The sequence below is a fragment of the Lactuca serriola genome, chromosome 3, assembly GCF_051521515.1.
Source record: "Lactuca serriola cultivar US96UC23 chromosome 3, Lser_US96UC23_V15, whole genome shotgun sequence".
In the NCBI taxonomy this organism is placed as follows: Eukaryota; Viridiplantae; Streptophyta; class Magnoliopsida; order Asterales; family Asteraceae; genus Lactuca; species Lactuca serriola.
Genome location: NC_136410.1, coordinates 83,299,843 through 83,321,426, shown reverse-complemented (window position 1 = coordinate 83,321,426; position 21,584 = coordinate 83,299,843). Strand labels below are relative to the sequence as shown.

At 35.8% G+C, this 21,584-nt stretch overlaps 1 protein-coding gene across 1 annotated transcript; it reads left to right on the top strand.

Moving 5' to 3' along the window:
- The first annotated feature begins 2,518 nt into the window (after window positions 1-2,518).
- On the top strand, window positions 2,519-8,089 carry LOC145095456 (uncharacterized). Its single transcript, XM_079033331.1, has 5 exons — window positions 2,519-2,598; window positions 3,424-3,973; window positions 4,181-4,899; window positions 4,972-7,505; window positions 7,599-8,089. Exons 1-5 carry the CDS (start codon window positions 2,519-2,521, stop codon window positions 7,883-7,885), a joined length of 4,170 nt encoding a protein of 1,389 aa, XP_078889457.1. The 3' UTR covers window positions 7,886-8,089.
- Window positions 8,090-21,584: the final 13,495 nt, after the last annotated feature.

Below are 21,584 nucleotides of genomic sequence, written 5' to 3'. Positions count from 1 at the left end.
TTATAGAGGCCGGAAAAATAAAGCGCATACTTATTTTGAGAATGTTGGGGGGCTTACCGATATCCCGAAGGCAATAGCCACCCCCCCTCCCCGATGGTATGTCACGTGAAAATTGGGTGCAAGCCGTTGAGCATTTTCAAACTCCAGAATTTCTAAAGCGTTCGACGTCAAACAAAGGAGTTCGTGCACAACAAGAAGTTGTAAACAAAGGTGGATCGTGCTCGTATAGCAATGCATGTTTCAAATAAGTAAGCTATGATATATTTAACTGTTTATTTAAATTTTAATTAATCTAAGTTTTAATGTTAAATAGGACATCGCTCGAATCGAAGCATTTCGTAAGGCCAATACTGATCGCCAAGGGGTATTTAGTAGTCCTGCAGTCGAGCAACAATACGTAAGTGGTTAATTTGTATTTTCATATAAGTGCTTATATCGTCAAGGGGTAGTTAGTAATCTAATTTTTATTATATTTATTATTTTTTAAAAATACAGAATGCTTTACTCTTTGAGATCAGTCAACAAACTCAACCTTCTTCTGAAGCCAGCGGTCTAACACCAAAGGACACACAAAATTGTTTTGAAAAAATATTGGGTGTTCGACGTGGCCATATCAGAGGCATCGGGCGTAAACCTTCTACGGTTGTGTCGATGTACGATCAGGAACAACCACTGACACAGCCACCACCACAATCACAGGTGACAAGACTATTTAATTTTGGTAATTGTTGGTTTAGTAATAGTTTCAAAATTTGGTAATTGTTAGTTTGATAATAGTTTATATATTGGTAATTGTTAGGTTTGTTATAGTTTGATATATTGGTATTTTATAGCTTGGTAATTGTTAGTTTATAAAAGTACAATGTTGTAATGGTATTTTGTAGGTTAGTAATTGTTAGTTATAGTACAATGCTATAATGTTTTATATGCAATATGTGGAATGTATATTTTGTATATAGAATGTTATAATGCTATTTTAACTTATAAGAATATGTTGTTTTATTTGTAGTTGGATATGCTTCAAACAATGTTAAAAGATCCGGCACGTAGTGCTACACTTGAAGATTGGTTTCGTTCGTTGCCACAACGAAATGAAACCGAAGGAAACGAGGAGAGAGATGATGACGAGTAGATAGTTGTATGATTTTTTTTAATGTTTTGTTCGTGCATGTATTTTAGACTAGTATTTTCGATATTTTGTTATATGTTAAATTGGATGAGTATTTTAAAGGGATATTGTATTAATATTTTGGAATGGAATGATGTAGAATTAGATTAATTAATATCATACCAGTTTTTTTTTTTCAATTTTAATGTGATATATATATATATATATATATATATATATATATATATATATATATATATATAAAAGAAAAACACCAATACCGGCGACGCCTTTAGTGGCGACAATAGGTTATTACCGGCGACGGGTCTTTAGCGGCGACATGAGCTTATTAGCGGCGTCAGGTCTTTAGCGACGACATCAACGTCGACGTTTTAGCGGCGACAAGCCCCACTTTTAGCGAGGACGCCTGTCGCCGGTAAGACTCTAATTTCTTGTAGGGTATTGAATTTGTGGGTACACAATTTGAATCCAAAAATCACAAAATCAAATGTGAATTCTAAGCACCCAAAGGTAGGGGTGATATTGAATTTGTACCCGTATGTAGATCTACTTAATTTTGAATATAAATTAAAAAAAAAATCCTAATCTGTTTAAAAATAAAGTTGCTTTTAACCTTTTCTTTAATTATCTTCATAATGTTAGAATGTGACATTATTTTAGATGTTCATGATAGAAAATTAATGACTAACAGCCCAGGAGGTGATAACAAAGATATGGATGAAATAAAGTTTCTAAATCTTTTTTTCCCTTTGTTCATACCTTAAAAGAATATGACAGGAGCATTCATTTTTTATAGTCTCTTAAAGTAGCCATCACAATTGGCGCATCTTTAAAGTAACTTAATTAGTCATCCGGTAAATAACATTGATTAACGAAATAAAGCACACTCCACTTCGCTTTGTATAATTGTATATGTTCCCTCTTGTCTTCACATAACAATTAATGTGTCCCATTTATTAAATGATTGAAAGTTTTGTTGATTGATCAAGATCTTTTCATGGTAATTTTTCCAATCTCAAGTTCATGAAGTATGATTTTTTTTTTTTATTAAATTACAGTAAATTATAAAAATGGTCCTTGTGGTTATGTATTTTCCTTAATCACATCCCAAGTTTTCAATTTGGACACAGACCCTCCATAATGTTTGTTTTTGTCACTAGAATGATCCCGGACACGTAATTACTAAATTACCCTTATTTTATATATATATATATATATATATATATATATATATATATATATATATATATATATATATATATATATATATATATTTGGTTTTCTTTTTTAAACGAATGGCCCACCATCCAACCACCTTTCACCCCTTCCCCTACCTTTCCCTTCTCGTCTAACCAGTACCACCTTTCCAGGTAGCTCCACTGAACAAAGATGGAGGTTTATGAAGATAAATATATAGTGATAGTTGGTGTGGAGTTAGCTGCTCTCAATACTGCCTTGACTCTTGACAGGTATTCAGATTCTACCATCTCTTTTGCATGCTTCACTCACTTGGACCCTGCAACTTATCCATTCAGTGTTATTTGGATAATCAATAAATATACAAAAGATATTAAATTTTTATACTAACATTCACCTCCATGGAAGCGTCATAAACTTACAAGTGATTCATGCGTCTTGTTAGACACCATAGAGAAACCTCATTCATTCACCAGTGATTGAAGCAATTCCTAGGAGTTGGTTAGCCCAGAAGAGTAAAACGATGAAACCGCATTCCTTTGTGCTTTAGTTACTTGTACAGTACAGTATTTGAAGCAATGAGCCAATGAATAAGATTTGATCATGAAATAAGTTTTCCAGTTGTATATTTTCTACTACAGAAGATGAATTCCGAAATTTTTTTAAATTACCATGGTATGTAATTTGAAACAATAGTAATGGATATCAGTTTGATTTTGGAACCAAGTATACACAGTTTCACATATAATGACTTTGATAGTTACATTTGCTTGACGATTAAACCTTTTAATTACAATTAATTGAAAAACAAATATAATTGTCTTCTTGCTGACACCTATAGCTAATTTCTTTATTAACCTTCAGGTTTTTCCAAAATTCTATGAGAAATACCATTAAAATTTTAACACACTCCTTTTGGAAAAGTATGACAATGACTTCTCAGTACAGGTCACTCTCTGGAAAAATAAGGCATTGCCTAATTTTTATTTTATTTATTTATTTATTTTATTTTTTTTGACGAGTGAAAATAAAAAACAAGAGAAATGGTGGCTGAAGTATAAATTACGACATTCAAATCATTCTTTTTCAAAAACCAGCATTGCAAAGCAAATAATGTCTTCTTCAATCTTCTTATTTTTCTCACTAGCTCTACTAATCCTCACACTCTCCCCCATACCAAATTTTGCTTCTTCTTCTTTAGAGGAAGCCAATGCTCTTCTTAAATGGAAAACAAGCCTTCAAATCCAAAACAATTCCTTGGTTTCTTCATGGATTTCCCTCCCTTTGAATTCCAGTGCATTAGTTCCATGCACTTCTTGGTTTGGAGTAGTTTGCAATGCTGATGGGAGCATTCAGAGGCTAAACCTTAGTTCATGTGGCTTAAACGGTACACTCCACCAATTTCCATTCTCTTTGCTACACAATCTTACATATCTTGATTTCACTATAAACAACTTCTTTGGCCCCATCCCACCAGAAATCCGACTCCTTTCCAAACTTGTATATCTTGATTTTTCAGTGAATAAGTTTTCTGGAGTAATCCCACCTGAAATAGGAAACCTACGCCAGCTAACCATCTTACGCATATATTCAAACAATATATCTGGCACAATTCCTTCATCATTGGGTGATTTGACATCTTTGAATGTCCTTTATTTGTTCCGAAATCAAGTCTCTGGTCCCATTCCTATTGAACTTGGGAATTTGAAGTCTCTCACCAATCTTTCATTGAGCTACAATCAACTTAATGGTTCCATTCCTTCATCATTGGGTGATTTGACATCTTTGAATGTCCTTTATTTGCACCACAATCAGCTCTCTGGTCTCATTCCTATTGAATTTGGGAATTTGAAGTCTCTAACTGATCTTGAGGTGAGCAACAATCTGCTTAATGGTTCCATCCCTTCATCATTAGGTGAATTGACATCTTTGAATGTCCTTTATTTGTTCCGAAATCAACTCTCTGGTCCCATTCCTATTGAACTAGGGAATTTGAAGTCTCTCACTGATCTTGAGGTGAGCAACAATCTGCTTAATGGTTCCATCCCTTCATCATTAGGTGAATTGACATCTTTGAATGTCCTTTATTTGTTCCGAAATCAACTCTCTGGTCCCATTCCTATTGAACTAGGGAATTTGAAGTCTCTCACTGATCTTGAGGTGAACAACAATCTGCTTAATGGTTCCATCCCTTCATCATTAGGTGAATTGACATCTTTGAATGTCCTTTATTTGTTCCGAAATCAACTCTCTGGTCCCATTCCTATTGAACTAGGGAATTTGAAGTCTCTCACTGATCTTGAGGTGAGCAACAATCTGCTTAATGGTTCCATCCCTTCATCATTAGGTGAATTGACATCTTTGAATGTCCTTTATTTGTTCGGAAATCAACTCTCTGGTCCCATTCCTATTGAACTTGGGAATTTGAAGTCTCTCACCAATCTTTCATTGAGCTACAATCAGCTTAATGGTTCCATTCCTTCATCATTGGGTGATTTGAGATATTTAAATGTCCTTTATTTGGACAGAAATCAACTCTCTGGTCCCATTCCTATTGAACTTGGGAATTTGAAGTCTCTCACCAATCTTTCATTGAGCTACAATCAGCTTAATGGTTCCATTCCTTCATCATTGGGTGATTTGAGATATTTAAATGTCCTTTATTTGGACAGAAATCAACTCTCTGGTCCCATTCCTATTGAACTTGGGAATTTGAAGTCTCTCACCAATCTTTCATTGAGCTACAATCAGCTTAATGGTTCCATTCCTTCATCATTGGGTGATTTGACATCTTTGAATATCCTTTATTTGCACCACAATCAGCTCTCTGGTCTCATTCCTATTGAACTTGGGAATTTGAAGTCTCTATCTGATCTTGAGGTGAGCAACAATCTGCTTAATGGTTCCATTCCTTCATCATTTGGTGATTTGACATCTTTAAATGTCCTTTATTTTGACGAAAATCAACTCTCTGGTCACATTCCTATTGAACTTGGGAATTTGAAGTTTCTCACCAAGCTTGGTCTGAGTAACAATCAACTCAGTGGATCTATCCCTTCATCATTGGGTAATTTGATATCTTTAAATGCCATTTATTTGGACGAAAATCAACTCTTTGGTCCTATTCCTATTGAACTTGGGAATTTGAACTCTCTCATTCGTCTTCAGGTTAGAGGGAATCAGCTTAGTGGTTCCATTCCTTCATCATTGGGTGATTTGACATCTTTGAATGTCCTTTATCTCGACGAAAATCAAATCTCTGGTCCCATTCCTATTGAACTTGGGAATTTGAAGTCTCTCACTAAGCTTGGTATGAGCAACAATCAGCTTAATGGTTCCATTCCTTCATCATTGGGTGATTTGACATCTTTGAATGTCCTTTATTTGCACCACAATCAACTTAGTGGTGCCATTCCTTCATCACTAGGAAACCTCAGCAAGCTACAGAGTCTCTACCTTCACACGAATAAATTATTTGGTTCGATTCCACTAGGATTGGGAAGTCTAGAGACACTTGAGCTGTCAAATAATCATTTTTCTGGCCATTTACCAGAAGATTTGTGCCATGGGGGAAAGCTTCAAAAGTTCACAATAAATGCTAATCATCTCACTGGGCCTATTTCAAGAGGCTTACGGAATTGTCCGAGCTTAATTAGGGCTCGTTTTGATCAAAATCAATTCATTGGACTTATATCCAATAGCTTTGGCATCTATCCACGCTTAAAATATCTTGATATCAGTCACAATAATTTTCACGGGCAGCTTTCACAAAACTGGAGTAAATGCAAGAATTTGACAGCCTTAATGATGGCATACAACAACATCAGTGGTAGCATACCACCAGAGTTTGGAAATACAACTCAACTACAAAGGCTTGATCTTTCTTCCAATCATCTGTTAGGTGAAATCCCAAAGGAGTTCGGAAAGATGAAAAGTATGCTGAATTTGTCCTTGGCTAATAACCAACTTTCAGGTATTATACCTCCAGAGCTCGGATTTTTAGAACTCCTTGAAGTACTCGATCTATCTGCAAATAGATTGATTGGGTCAATACCAAGAAGTATTAGTCAATGGGAACATATCCACTACTTGAATCTTAGTAATAACATGCTCGGTGACAAAATTCCATCTGAGATTGGTAAATTAGTTCAACTTACAGAATTTGATTTATCTCAGAATTTGCTCACACAAGAGATACCATCTGAAGTTCAAAGTTTGAAAAATCTACAAAAGTTGAATCTTTCTCACAATAGACTATCTGGTTCCATTCCTAACGCTTTTACAAGTTTGCCCAGTGGGATTGACATCGACCTATCAAAAAATGAGCTCACAGGTCCAGTTCCGCTTTGCTCCAACTTTTTGAATGCATCCTTACAAGGCAATCCAGGTCTGTGTGGTAATTTTACAGGACTAAAGTCTTGTGCAAGTCAAATCATGAAGAAGAAAAATGATCCCTTTCATCATCAGCTCATCCTAACAATTATGCTCCCTCTTATCGGGGCAATTTTACTTGGTTTATTCATGTGTGGCCTCATTGCTTATTGTAAACAAAAGAGACATTCTCCACAGAAACCATTGGACAATGAAGGTGGTGATTATTTCTCCATAACAAGTTTCGATGGAGGAGTAGTGTATGATGACATCTTGAAAGCAACGAACAATTTTGATGAAGCATATGCTATTGGAACCGGAGGATATGGGACTGTGTACAAAGCCGAGATACAACCTAACAATGTGGTAGCTGTCAAGAAACTTCACTCGTCATCATCGGAGAACGTTAATCATAATGGTTTCCTTAATGAGATACGAGCATTAACGAATATAAGGCATCGAAACATAGTGAAACTTTATGGATATTGTTCACATGCCCGCCACTCGTTTTTGATTTATGAATACCTTGAAAAGGGAAGCCTTGGATCAATCTTAAGAAGCGATGACTTAGCAAAAGAACTGGATTGGTTGAAAAGGGTAAATATTGTAAAGGTTGTAGCTAATGGTTTGGCTTATATGCATCACGATTGCTCCCCTCCTATAATTCATAGAGACATTTCCATTGCCAACATCCTTCTTGATTCCGATTATGAGGCACATATTTCTGATTTTGGCACATCCAAGCTTTTAAAGATGGATTCGTCCAACTGGACCACGATTGCAGGGACCTATGGTTATATTGCACCAGGTAACGTAATCATGTGATCGTAGTTCTACATTTTCATAGAATCATGTGAGGTTGATATAACTTTTTTTTTGTCTTATGTTTGTTTGGATGTAGAGCTTGCTTATACGATGGTGGCAACCGAGAAATGTGATGTGTATAGCTTTGGGATTGTTGCACTAGAAGTGATGATGGGAAAGCATCCCGGTGAACTACCAACAATGTCTGCTGATTATCTGGTGTTAGCAAATGTTGGAGATAGTCGGATTCCACTTCCTTCACCACAAGTTGAGAAACAAGTAAATTTAGTACTCAATCTCGCAAGAGCATGTTTGAACTCAAATCCTAAAGAAAGGCCAACAATGCGCCAAGTTTCAAATCTGTTCATGAAGGATCTACTTTGATTTGACATCTCTGGTTGCCTGATACAGTGCACTTCTCATGTTTAATTTTCTCAAGTTTCCTATGATGCATCTAGATTATATGTATTAGTTTAAATGCCTAATGGTTAAAAAGTTTTTCATATGTTTGATAGCACCATGTAGCATAACAATAATGTGGAGACTTGTATATTGTGTATGTGATCGTTGTTGAGCAAAGAATATACGAATAATTGCATCAAAATGGTCTTAGCCGCCTCTGTTATTTCACTTGTGGTTTATACATACATGAAAAATAGGAAAATATATCAAATACAAATGATAATTTTTCTAGTCAAATACAAATTTCAATAAAGTTTTAAACAATATATACAGAAACACAATCTCAAGTTACAAATAGCAATAGAGTCCAATTACAAGATACACGTCATCCATCATACACTTGTCCTGATGCAAAAATATTTGTTCTCCAATGCATGTCAAAATAGACATAGACTCAAATACAGAAACCAATAGAGTCTTACATCATACATACAAAAATATTTACATATTCTGCCGGTATCCGTTGCAATTAATCTCAACACTAAAAAAAAAAAAAACCCCTAACAGTTATATATTGAAGGATCTTAAATAGTTTATGTTGGTTCTAAAGTAACAATGTTGGAGTGCTACTTAATTATATCATATTTTCTGCAGCTGCTCAATAAAATTAGTATTTTGGAATCACCCTTGACTAATCTTATCATTAGAGGCTAAGAGGTCACTGATTTAGTACCTTATACAAATTAAGAAGCTGTATTTTTAATATGAAAAATTAGCCAAACAAGATTTTACCAGTTAAGTACTTGTCTCCTGTAAATGTTCATTGTTTTAAAACAATCTACATGAAACCACAAAACTGCACTATGAACAAACCATACACTGAATGAAGCATTAAATTCAAAAAAAAAATTCATTCGGGCATTTCATCAAATACTTGTTATGCACTGTAATCACATTTCTTGAACAAGCATGTGGTAATGAACCTAAATACGTTTTAATCGATATCCACTTGAAAGATGAGAAAGAAGACGAGCAAAGAAACCAATACATACGTTTTATTTGATATCCACCTCAACGATGATCAACCCTTCAATCACTCTACTTCCACTATGGAAATGGATTTACACCAATACAAAATCACCAATCTGTTTTAAATTAAAATATTTTCTGTGATTTGGTAGTGATTTTTGATGGATTAAAAACAATATGTGTAATCGATGAAGGATTCTAATCATTTGGTTGTGGTTTCTGTACTTGGGACTTGGGAGTACGGTAGCCATGGTTAGATGAACGGAAGGTAATGGAATGTGGGTATTATCAAATAAAATATTACTACAAATATGTTTAACTTTTGGGTATTGTCAAATAAACAAATTATAGTTGTTTTATATATGTGTTGTTTATCTGTTTTGATGGCTAATAAAAAAAGTGAAATATAACACTTGTTCTTTGACTGTGTCTGTTGTGTACTTGTGTCCGAATATGTGTGTCCTTAGAAAATATAAAGAATGAAACAATAAATATTCCAATTTGTATTAGATAATGCTAAATAAATGGTTGTTGATTTGTTTTTCAAACATAAATAGACTTACAGATCCACATTACTATTGAGTTGTCCTCAAATAGATTAAATGGCTCGATACCAAGAAGTGTTGGTAATTGGACACTTGAATCTTAGAAACAACAAGCTCATTCATAAAATTCCATCTGAGATTGGTAAATTAGTTCAGCTTACAGAACTTGATTTATCTCAGAATTTGCTCAAGGAAGAGATACCATCTGAAGTACAAAGTTTGCAAAAATTGAATCTTTCACACAATATACTATCTCGTTCTATTCCTGATGCTATTAAAAGTTTGCCTCGTGGGACTGATATCGACTTGTCTTGCAATGAGCTCATAGGTCCAATTCCCACTAACACTAACTTTGTGAATGTGTCCATAGAAGGAAATCCACATTTGGGTGGAAATTTTACAGGACTAAAATTATGTGCAATTCAAAACTCGAAGAAGAAAAATGATCCCTTTCATCATCCCCCCATCCTTGTAATTATGCTCCCTCTTATTGGGGCAATTTTACTTGGTTTTTTCATGTGTGGCCTCATTGCTTATCGAAAATGAAAGAGGCATTCTCCACAGAAACCGTTGGACAAAGAAGGTGGTGATTATTTCTCCATAACAAGTTTTGATGGAGGAGTAGTGTATGATGACATCTTGAAAGCAATGAATGATTTTGATGAAGCATACTCTATTGGAACCGGAGGACATGTGACTGTGTACAAAGCCGAGCTACAACCTAACAAGGTGCTAGCTCTGAAAAAACTTCACTCATCATCTGAGAATGTTGATATTGCTCAAATGCCCGACACTCACTTTTGATTTATGAATACCTTGAACAAGAAGGCATTGGATCAATCTTAAGAAGTGATGTCTTAGCACGACATATCCAAAAACCACAACCAGATGTGAATTTGAACGAAATATAATGGATGCTTTTCTATCTATACCTGCATCTAGATTTACTTTTCAATATAACTAGAAAAAACAAATTCTTTATCTATAATGAAGTAGTTTCTTTTAACTTTTTATTAGTTTAGATATCAATAATAGAAAATAACATTATTCTTCCAAATCATATTTTTTTAGATATCTATAATAGAAAATAACATTATTCTTCCAAATCATATTTTTTTCCACATTCACACGCTCAAGAAATGCACTCATGTTTAGATTTTTATAAAGGATCCATTACCATTGACCCATAACATAGTCTTCCACTAACAAAAAAGTTTCAGGTTCGTTTGGTGGGTTAGGCAGTGGCGGGTCCAATATCCATACTAAATGCTGTTGAAGTTATGTTGGTAGTTAGAAGACAACAAAGATATGGTACTGATTTAATCGTCTGTGTCAAAATGGTTGATTTCTGAAGTTAAACACTCTATTCAAATATTAATTGTTGTATCGATCGGAACATTTTTTATGATAAATTTTTAATTGTTAGTTTTCTATTTTCAGTTACTATAGTTCTAATTAGAAACAATGATAACCACAAGCACTTCAATTTTGAAACCAACTATACACAATTTCAAAGATATTCGATTTGACATGTACATTTGCCTTCAGATTAAATCTCTTAGTAGAACTAATTGGAAAACAGATCGAATAAAGTTATATTGCATTATTAAACTCAGCATTAACATATTGTCCTTTTGATAACTAACCATTTAGAATTTAATCTATTTTACCATTGTTTATTTCTTTCCAAGATTGTCATGATGAATACAATCCTGATTCCTAAGTGTAATACACTCCTTGTCGAAAAAATTGGCATGGCCCATATTTTCCTTTTTTGAAAACAGGAAAACAAAAAGCAGGAGAAAATGGCTATTATTTAAATCTATCTTAACTTTTTGATTTACCAAGTCAAATTCAGCTATTTTAAAAAGAGAAAACTGTAAAAATGGTTGTTGTGGTTTGTTGATGTTTCTGGATGGAGTTCTAATATTTTTATAGCTTGCAAATATAATCCTTTTTGAAAATGTTTGGTTGTAGATTAGGTCCTTCTCTTTAACTCCTTGAAATTTATTCAGTTAAGATATGTTAAATGTCAATTATGCCCCTGTTATATTTCACTATTAATTTTTTTTGTTTATCTTATCATTTAATACTTCTGTTATAACTCTATTAGAAAAATCACCCATCCCACATCCCCTAGAATTGCAAATATAACTAAAGCAAGAACAACTTTACCATCTTTAACATGGCATCGCCCACTATCAGTTTCAAGGATCTTTCTTTAGTTATATTTGCAATTCTTCATTTTTCTTTTAGTTACTCTTTTACTCTGTTTTTTAATCCGATTGAATTTCTTCTGGTTGTTGTAATTGATATCTATTTTTATCATGCTGTAATTTATGATCTTTTGATGGTGTTAATGTCGACTCATTCATTTTGGGCTTAAAAATCTTTTTATTACTGCAGGCTCTCGAGCCCAGTTCGGGTAAATCGGTCATAATTACGTAAAAGAAATAAAATTAAACGGTTTCAGTGGTCTGTTTTTCTTCATCTCCATCGAATTTCGAGAATTGCAAAAGGCGTTCAATTCTATGCTCAGAGACATATCTCTTTCAATATCTCAATGTACTCTGTTTTTCCATTTCCATGGAAGTCAAGAATCTAAGTATGATTATTAGTGAAGTTTAAGAAACAAGGCAACTTTTAGAACAGCTCATACAGGTTTTTGAATGAATATGAATAGAGAGGGTGGGGTTTTAGATCTATCAGGTTTATAGGTAATCTTTAGAAATTTCCACATTTTTTTCAAATATAATACTTTCCTTTGACAAAGTTTTTCCTAATGTTGTAGGGTTCAAAAACATTTATAAAATGAATTGATGATTATGTTTTTTTTTTTGAAGAATCAGTAACCTCGATCAAGAACAAAGCCAACAAAGCAAAATACTATTTTCCATGTAATAGTGACTATATAAGGTTCATTAGATTGTTTTATAAATGTATGCATATTATAAGATTATAAAAAAATTTATACATAGCACATCCATACTTTCGTATTATATCTTCTCTCATTTTCTTTGCATTGAACACGATTACCATTAATACACGAAATTTCACCGAACTAAGCAATAGAAAACTTACATATTGTAATGATGTGATTATGTATAACTTCTACTTTTTCTTCCACAGATACCTACGGATATGGAAAGTTTTCGGGCAAGCATAAATCTTGTTTGTATTCACATTAAAATTGAAATTAACTGCAGAATTTCTTGTATATATATATATATATATATATATATATATATATATATATATATATATATATTTTATTTATCTCCAACATTGTTTGCATAATATGTTTCTATGTTGATTATGCCTTACATTTTCTTGATAATCATGGAGGTTCTTCATGTCCCTTTTCATTCCTCCATCTTATATTTTTTATACTTTTCAATATAATCAATAAGTATGAACCACGATGTCGTCTCACTGTCCGACGTTTCTGCCATTGGCCGGGGTGTGATAGATTGGTATCAGAGCTATTGCTATAGTGAACTAATAGTTTCTTAGGAAATTACAACTATAGCTTTAGGCTCACTACTCTAATTAGGTTTATCCTTTAAACCTAGAAAATAAAAAGTATTATTAATTATATTACCGATTGACTAGTTACGAGAGAGGTGACAAGGATAGACACGTTGCTTACGTTGTTTGATTTCAGAACGATTATACGCCAAAATGGCCCTGCCCTCCGGCTATCCTGACTGGCGAGTCCTTACTTGATAGTCGTGAGGTACTAAACAAAATATTAATAAAACACACAACAAACATAAAAATCATATCTAAAGTTTATATAAAACCCATACACACGATGAGAACATACATATATACTTCAAACATAAAGAAAACTCGGACCCTCGAAGAGAATACAACTCAAGAATTTAGGTCAAATACAATATCTAAATTTAGTGTCGTACAACGGCCGAACCATAATTAGACCTACCTTATGCACCTAAGTTTTATTATGGTCCGACCGACGCACGACTGAACTTGATATGGTAGTTGGTAAACTAAACACTAGAGGAATTATATGGGATTGAAGACATGGTTCCGAGACACATATATGGTGTTCACTGCATAGGAATTATGCAAAAATTTACACTAATTACATCTAAAATAGTCATTGAGACTCGCATTGTATGACTAACAAAAGTACTTCATATGACTTGTACTTCCTTTAAACATGTTTATAATAGGACATAAAGCGACGAGTTACTCGACGCAATCCATGACCAAGGCTTACTGAAACACCAACAAATATACCGGATCCAACACCAATGATAGACGTAGTGGTTATTGAGGCACTAGTTGCACAATGAGTCGTAAACATACTGGCTAGTTACAGTATCAATGGAAAACTTTGGATCTAGGCATGGTGGTAATGGAGGTGGAGGTGGAAGCAGCTCCCAAAATGACAACACGGGAAGTTCAAGAACCTATACTTATAAGGATTTCATGAACTACAAGCCCAAATCGTGTTATGGAAATAAAGGAGTGGCCAGTCTGGCCCGGTGGATAGAGACAATGGAATCGGTGTTCCATATAAGTTTATGTGCGAAGGATTGCAAAGTCAGATTTCCCGCTTGCAAGTTCGTTGACACAGCTTTAACATGTTAGAATGACCATGCTAAAACGATGGGCATCAGCACCGCCAATTCCATGACTAGTACCGCCAATTCCATGACTAGTACCGATATAAAAATAATGTTTGATTGAGGAATACATCCCTATGGATGAAATGCAAAACCTAGGGCAGGAGCTTTGGAACCTTACGATCAAAGATTCCGAAAATGCATCTTATACTACTCGGTTTAATGATGTTTCTTCCTTATGCCTAGTATTTGTAACCCCCAAAAACAAGAAGATCGAGTGGTACATTTGGGTTTTGGTCGCAAATCAATGATCGGTCACTGCCTCACGACCAAATGTGAAGCGCATAGCCTTCAATCTGACTAAATATGATATTCGTCAATGAACCATGGTTTTAAAAGGCTAACCGTCCTATGTATAGGAATAACAAACACAAGTATGGTAGCGAATATAAGGGGAATTCGAATGTAATGTATGAAAAATGAGACCCGGAAATTTTTATTTTTTAAATTAATAAAATAGTAAACCATATCATTGTCATAAAACCAAGCTAATTAAATTTTATCAATAAATAACAGTTATCAGAATAAGTCACAAATTGAGGAATGGAATGATGTGTGCTCTGTAATCATCTAGAGCTCTTCCCTTTGGAACTAGAAGCAGCTGTAAGCCAAAGCTTTGGAGTTCCTCAAAATATCACATACTATACATACATAAGTAAACACATAAAGGCCTCGCCTGACATCGAGCCTCGCTTGGTATAAAAATCTGTCGGTCATCGGGCCCCGCCCGACATACATATAAACATATAATCATATAAACACATAACACATGAAAATATGGCAAAGATACATAGCATACAAAGTGTTTATTGCCCCCCTATGATCGGGCACCGCCCAACAAACATAGGAGCACATAACATATGCAAGAGTCATGCATACATCTAGCATCCTATCATAAAAAAATCATGGGCCGACATTGGTGCCTTCAACCCCTCTAAACATGGCGAGGAAACTCACCTCAAACTGCCGAATCGCACAAACAAAAGCTTCAGTAGCCGATCTGAAAAATCCCCATGCTAACAACATCAAATAATACTAACCAATAATTGCTTCTCGACCCAAAAAATTCTTGATCAATGCCCAAACCTTCATGGTAAAATTCCATTTTACCCATTTCCATTCTTTTCTAAAATCCAAAGTCCAATCCACTAGCATCATGAATCCAAATCCCTTAAATGGCACTACAAGGCCCGATAAGGCCCAAATATCTAAAATGAACCCAAAACACAACATGTACCTAATCGAGAAGGCCCAATATCCTAAAAGGCCCATAATATCCAATGGTCAACTACAATCAAACTTTTGGTCAATGGACAGAGTCAAAAAGGTCAACACATTCAGAAAAACTGAGCAGACTGAGCATGCCCCTCATACTCAGTTGGTACGCTCAACGTACATTGGCTCGACTCAGTACACGCTGCGTACTAGGACGTACACCCCACATACACACCCTGCTCCTATTCCACTTAGAAAGGGTCTTAATCCCTTAAGCAAAAACTTCTAATGCCCAGATCTTGTTCTGAATCATGCCTTAATCTATAAAGTCATTGGCTTTGAGCTTGTACATGGCTCAAGGACCCAAATCCAAGTTCTAACTTTACAACTTCAAAAAAGGGATAATACACATGCATGGATTAATATTATCCATCTAAATTGCATTTTTATGTATTTGGGACACCTAAAATGTCCAGATTTAAGGACCAGACTCCTGGAGCAAACTCATTCTCATAAAGGAAAACCAAACAGAACAAAATGTGACACAAACCACCCAAACTAGATCCACTCGAAAGAGATGAAAAGATTAAAGATTTTTACCTTCAATAGGTTGAAAAAGTTGAGTAACTTCTGGATCTCCAAGCTCCACTCCAAGTAATGATCCTTCAACAACCTCCAATCTCTTCAAAATGCTAGAGAACACTCCAAAATACCTCACAAGAGCTTAAGAACTCCAATATGGTAGCTAGGTACGAGATTAGGGTTTAGGAGGTATGGAGACTGGTAAGAGGCAAGGCTTAATGAATAAAAGAAGTTAAATAGGGTTAAAACCGCAGAAATTAGACTTTTTATCTGAAGGGAGTACGCCCCATGTTAGATGCATTTTATAAGCATCTTTTAGCATAATTTCCTCAGTATTTCATTATAAAAAGCTAACTAACTCTCGATTTTTCTTATGTATTGTGTGTTTCGTGATTATTTTCTAGAAGGCCCGTACTCCTGACGTTTGTTATCATTTTTATGGCAATTTGGAGGACATGGATGATTACGCGAGTTTGGGATGCGTTAATGGATGCTTTGAAGCTTAACTGGAGTCTAAACTAAGGAAGGATGCCGAGGAATGATCGAGAACAACCTGGAAGGAGGAACAACGATAAAAAAAGAGACAAAAATGAATACATGTGATCGCATGTCTTATCCTTGTGATCACAACTTTGACCATGCGATCATAGGTTTGGCTCGCAGCTTGACTTCAGAGATTTTTCGTGCCAAAACTTCAAATAGACGAGAAAAGATTGTTTATGCGATCACAACTACACTCCATTTAAAAGGGTTGAGGCAGGTTTTTCTAAAAAAAACATGTGATCGCAATTTCCGTACATGCGTTCGCATGCACGTCGTTTTTGTTGTTCGACGTATAAATAGACCCATAGACTTGTCCAGTAACCCTAATTGGCGATTCCTCATGATTCCTAGGTGATTTTCAGAGACTTTTAAGTGACAAATGCAGATCTAGGGGATACGATTCGATTTCTTTTCATTGTTTAGTAAGATTTATCGTGTACATTCCGTTTCTACTATTTGTAATTTGTGTTTAGCTATGTCAGGCTAAAAACTCATATTTCAGTTTCGCAAGAGGAAACATTTGCATGAGATTAATCATTAGGCATGATGTTTTATTGTGTTTACAATTTAGTTTGATAAATTATATGTTTAATTGAATGTTTGATTTTGATTTCAATTTCTTTTGGCCACTTTAATTGTTTGTAAATCTTTCATGTTAGCTAATTGATTGGATTCGTAATTTGGTAGGTTAATTAGTAAAAAGTAACAAGTATTGGATTAATTTTGTGTTTAGGATTAACTCTAATATGAATTGATCAAACATTTTTTTTGCCTCCGAGCTTATGATAGGTATTGGACTTTACTAGGAAATTACACTGTGTTTAATGTAACTTTGCTTTGTTAATCAAGAACTTGTTTAGTTAATTTGGTAAAAAGTTAGGTTTTATTCAAAGAACTTATTTTGATTAAATGATTTTTGTAATAGAGGTCATTAGAGCTTGTTAATGAACTTCATTACCAGTTTAAACAAGTGCACAATCACGTATTGTGTTGAAAGTTAATTACATGAATAGGGGAGTCATCGTGGAACTGAAATTGCTTTCTCTTATTGAATTTTTCTAATCCTTAAATTGAGTTATTTCCTTATAAATTTCTGCTTTTATTAATTTAAATTTTCAGAAATAAACCGCCCCCTCCTCTTTTACGTTTTATATACCTGTCAACAATTAATATGTGTCTTACGCAAAGAGGCATAAACTTTAGGACGTGTCCCTGAGGATCTGACACTTTTTACCTGTACTACCTGCTAGTGCGAAAGAGCATATATCTATTTGTTGTTATTTTTATTTTAAATCGTGTGCGACAGTGGTTATAACATCCTGCGTACCCCTTAGTACGCCCGTCATACTCAGAAGGCATCCATAACCCATCCAACCACTACACCCTGCATACTTGGTAAGTACGCCCCGTGTACTCGACGAAGCTCCAAAACACTTAAAATTTTGATCGGCAATAACTCCTTCGTCCTAATTCCATTTTCAACGTTCTTTATATCTACAGAAAGGTAACGAGAAGTTCTATACTTCTATCAACTTATCCTCACCTTAAGACTTCTCGAACAAAACCGAACATTCATAAAGTTCCGAACTACCAAATCAATGATATACCCTTGGGCTTTGAAACACAATCAAACACTCGGATCACATAATCTATAATACCCTCATCCAAAAAGGGCTAGTTATTGTTCCCCCAAGGCTAGAAGCCTTATGATAACTGAAGATTCGAGCCAATAAAAAAAACATTGTGAAACATATTGAAGGTTGGAAGTTTTGTTGACCAATATTGTTTTTTTTTATGGTAACATCGCGACTCCCAGATATAATATTTAATTAGATTATATTAATTTTGTTAGGGCAACTCTCGCCGAGTAAAGATCGAGATGGTCGCGTGATTTTAGAGTCTACTCGATGAGTTGCGGGACCCGTCTCGACGAGTAGGTGCTAAGTGTGAAAACCCTAATTTTCAGGGTTTGCACCCTATTTAAAGGAACTTAAGCCCTTTAGCCCTCCACCCATATCACCTTAACACGCTGGGAGAAACCCTAATCGAGATATTACCATCTGTGTGAGAGAGAGAGAGAGGCTAAGATTGTATGTTTTAGTGCATTCTTGGAAGGAGTTTGAGGAACAAAAGGCTTGGAACGAGAAGGAGCCCTTGGATCCAATATTCTTTCATTGTTAGCTACCATTTAGAGGTAAAAAGCTATCACCTTCACCATTTGGTTGTTACATCTCTTCACTAGGGAGTTTATGGCCATTTCCATCTTCTCTTTGAGTCCTTTAGTTGTTTGGTCATGCCTTGAAGATGAGACTTCAGATCTAGATAGTATGAGGTCCCTTAGGTCAAAAGATTCAAGCTTTATCAAGCTTTTGGCAAACTTTCATGGATTAAACCAGTTGTTGAGCTTTGGGTTGGCGAACTTAGTCCTAGATGCCACGCATGGATGTAAAGTTTGCAGCTTTATGTGGTATTTCAGCCTTAGATGGCTAGATCTAGAGTATGGTGCCTTAGTTCTGCTTAAAAATGACTGAATGAGAGAATGGAGTGAAGGGACTCGATGAGTTGGTTAGGGTTTTCACTGATAGTCTGGACATGTTACAAACTCGACGAGTTGGTGAGACAACTCAATGAGTTGAGTTGGATTTTCCCGATAATTCAGAGAAACAAAGGAACTCGATGAGTCGCATAGATGCACTCGACGAGTTGGATCAACATGGACCGTTGACTCGAATGTTGACTTTCGTTGACTTTTAGGGTTTGGTCAAGTTATGGGTTATGGAGACCATGGAGGGGTAAAATGGTCTTTTACCCTTTCTAAGAGTTATAAAAGGGGTTAGCTTAACATCTTCGGAAGTTGTTGCTATAAATTGTTAATTAGAGATAATTATGATATGTAGGCGGAGTCTAAATCGATCGTTGAATACGAGACCTATTTGCTTACTTACGAGGTGAATCTTCTCACTATACTTACCTGGGTGGTAATACTATGTGACCGGGGGGGGGGGGGGTCTTATATGCTTGTACTGAGTTATGTGATATCATGCATTTTGTCTTTATGATTTATGTTGTATATTATTCTATGCCTTATTAAGTTAGGACCAGAGGGTCCAACCCGAGTTATGAGACCGGAGGGTCTTCACTGACACACATTGATCGGAGGGTCCTTATCGAGATATAGCCATGAGAGGCTAATTATTTACTTGTGGTGTCTTGGGGAACTCACTAAGCTTCGTGCTTACAGTGTTGTATGAAATGTGTTTTAGGTACCTCTCAGGATCACGGAAAGGCACCGACATGATTGTCCACACCAGCTACAGATTATTATTTTTTAGTATTTTTGGATATTATCAAACGTTTTGTTTTCTTGTGTTTGAACAAATTATACATTTGTGTTTTGGAGAAATGTGAGATTTGATATTATGTGGTTTTAAAAATGAAAATTTTATTTGAATAATTTAAAGTGCTACACGTTGGTATCAGAGCCTTGGTTTGAGGGTTTCGGATGTACCCTCGGGTATGTCTAGACTCAAACTGGGGATTTGAGAAAAATTTTCTAAAAAGAAATGATTTTTTTTTAAAATGAGTGAGAGCTTTTAAGAGAAAACGAGATGGAGTAGTGTGTACAATCAGCCAGAGCCGAATGGTGATTTCCCAAAATACCATTACTTGTGTACGTTGTGAGATACGTATGAGATATTAAAGTTGCATGCTAGAGGATAGGTTAGGTATTTCAGGAATTTAGAGCTAGAGTTACCTGATTCATGATGCCTTAGCCTAGGGGATGCTATTGAATGATATTATCTACTATTTTCTCTATGTATGTACTGAGTAGGAGTACCTAGCAGGAATCTTATAGAGAGAGATTTGAGTCAAGGAGTAATCTTGGAGAGATACCTAGCAGTGATTGAGAAATCTACTCAGAGAGTAGTTTGATATCCATGAGGGATAAAGTACTTGTGAATTAGGATCCTAGGAGGAGGACTTGGGGTGACTATGGGTTGGTGTGGAAGGTAGTATTGGGCATGTACTACTAAAAGCACTAGATATGTATGCGAACTAAGTATGAAACTTAGGATACTAAGGAGCATGTATGGGTGGGTAATAGCGTTTTTCCTTGATCTAGTCTCTGATAATTTCATGTTTGTGTTTCAAAGACACTATGGTAATTACCCGTAACAACCCCGGGGGCAGTGGTACCATTGACGACGAGATCCGCAGGATCATTGCTGAGGAGGTAGCCACAGCTATTAAGGAGGCCACACTAGAGATGTTCGGGTCTATTAAGACCATGCTGATTGAAATATTAAATGAGCATTTTGTTGTTGTCATAGAGGTTGTTGCTGCCGCAGCCACCGCCATTGTAGTTGTTGCGAGGCCACAGGGGGGTGACTCGTTGTTGCTTCGAGAGTTTAGCAACACGAAGCCACCAGAGTTTGACGGGACCCAGGACCTGATTGCTGCAACAAGATGGATTTATGATCTTGAGGGATGGTTCTATACTTGTTCATGCCCTGTGACCCTGAAGATTCGATTTGCGCTGAACCAGTTTTGCTTAGGAGCAAAGGACTAGTGGAAGTTTGTGACGACTGATTATTCTCCTGCAGACCATGCCGTAGTGACTTGGGAGAGGTTCACACAACTATTCTGAGATGAGTACGTTCCCCAGGTGGAGAGGGAGCGATTGGCCTAGGAGTTTCTGTCTCTCAAGCAGAAGATAAAAACCATGAAAAGGATTACGAGGAGGTTTCATGAGAGGGCGTTGTTTTGCCCTGAGCACGTGTCTAAGGAGCAAGAACGTGTGAGCCGGTACTTGAGCATATTGAGGCAAGATATTAAGGAGTTCTTGGCTAACTCTTCATACCGGACATTGGCTGAGCTACATACCAATTCCTGGAGGAGGGAGATTGACCTGGAGTTTCAAGTTAGAGAGGACGGAGAGTCTCGGGGTAGATACAAGAGACCAGTACAGTCGCAGTTGGCGACCAAGTAGGCTAAACCTGCTGATACGAGAGTAGGGGGCCAAAAGGGCCGCACTTGTGGGAAGTGTGGAAAGAGCCATGGGGGATCTTTCCAAGTAGGGATTTGCTACAAATATGGAAAGGAGGGGCATAT

Excerpts from the sequence above, each read along its gene's own strand:
- LOC145095456 (XM_079033331.1), top strand. The coding sequence starts at position 2,519 with ATGGAGGTTTATGAAGATAAATATATAGTGATAGTTGGTGTGGAGTTA. Across the intron at positions 2,599-3,423 it reads ACTGCCTTGACTCTTGACAG|CATTGCAAAGCAAATAATGT; the intron begins GTATTCAGATTC and ends TTCAAAAACCAG. Across the intron at positions 7,506-7,598 it reads CTATGGTTATATTGCACCAG|AGCTTGCTTATACGATGGTG; the intron begins GTAACGTAATCA and ends GTTTGGATGTAG.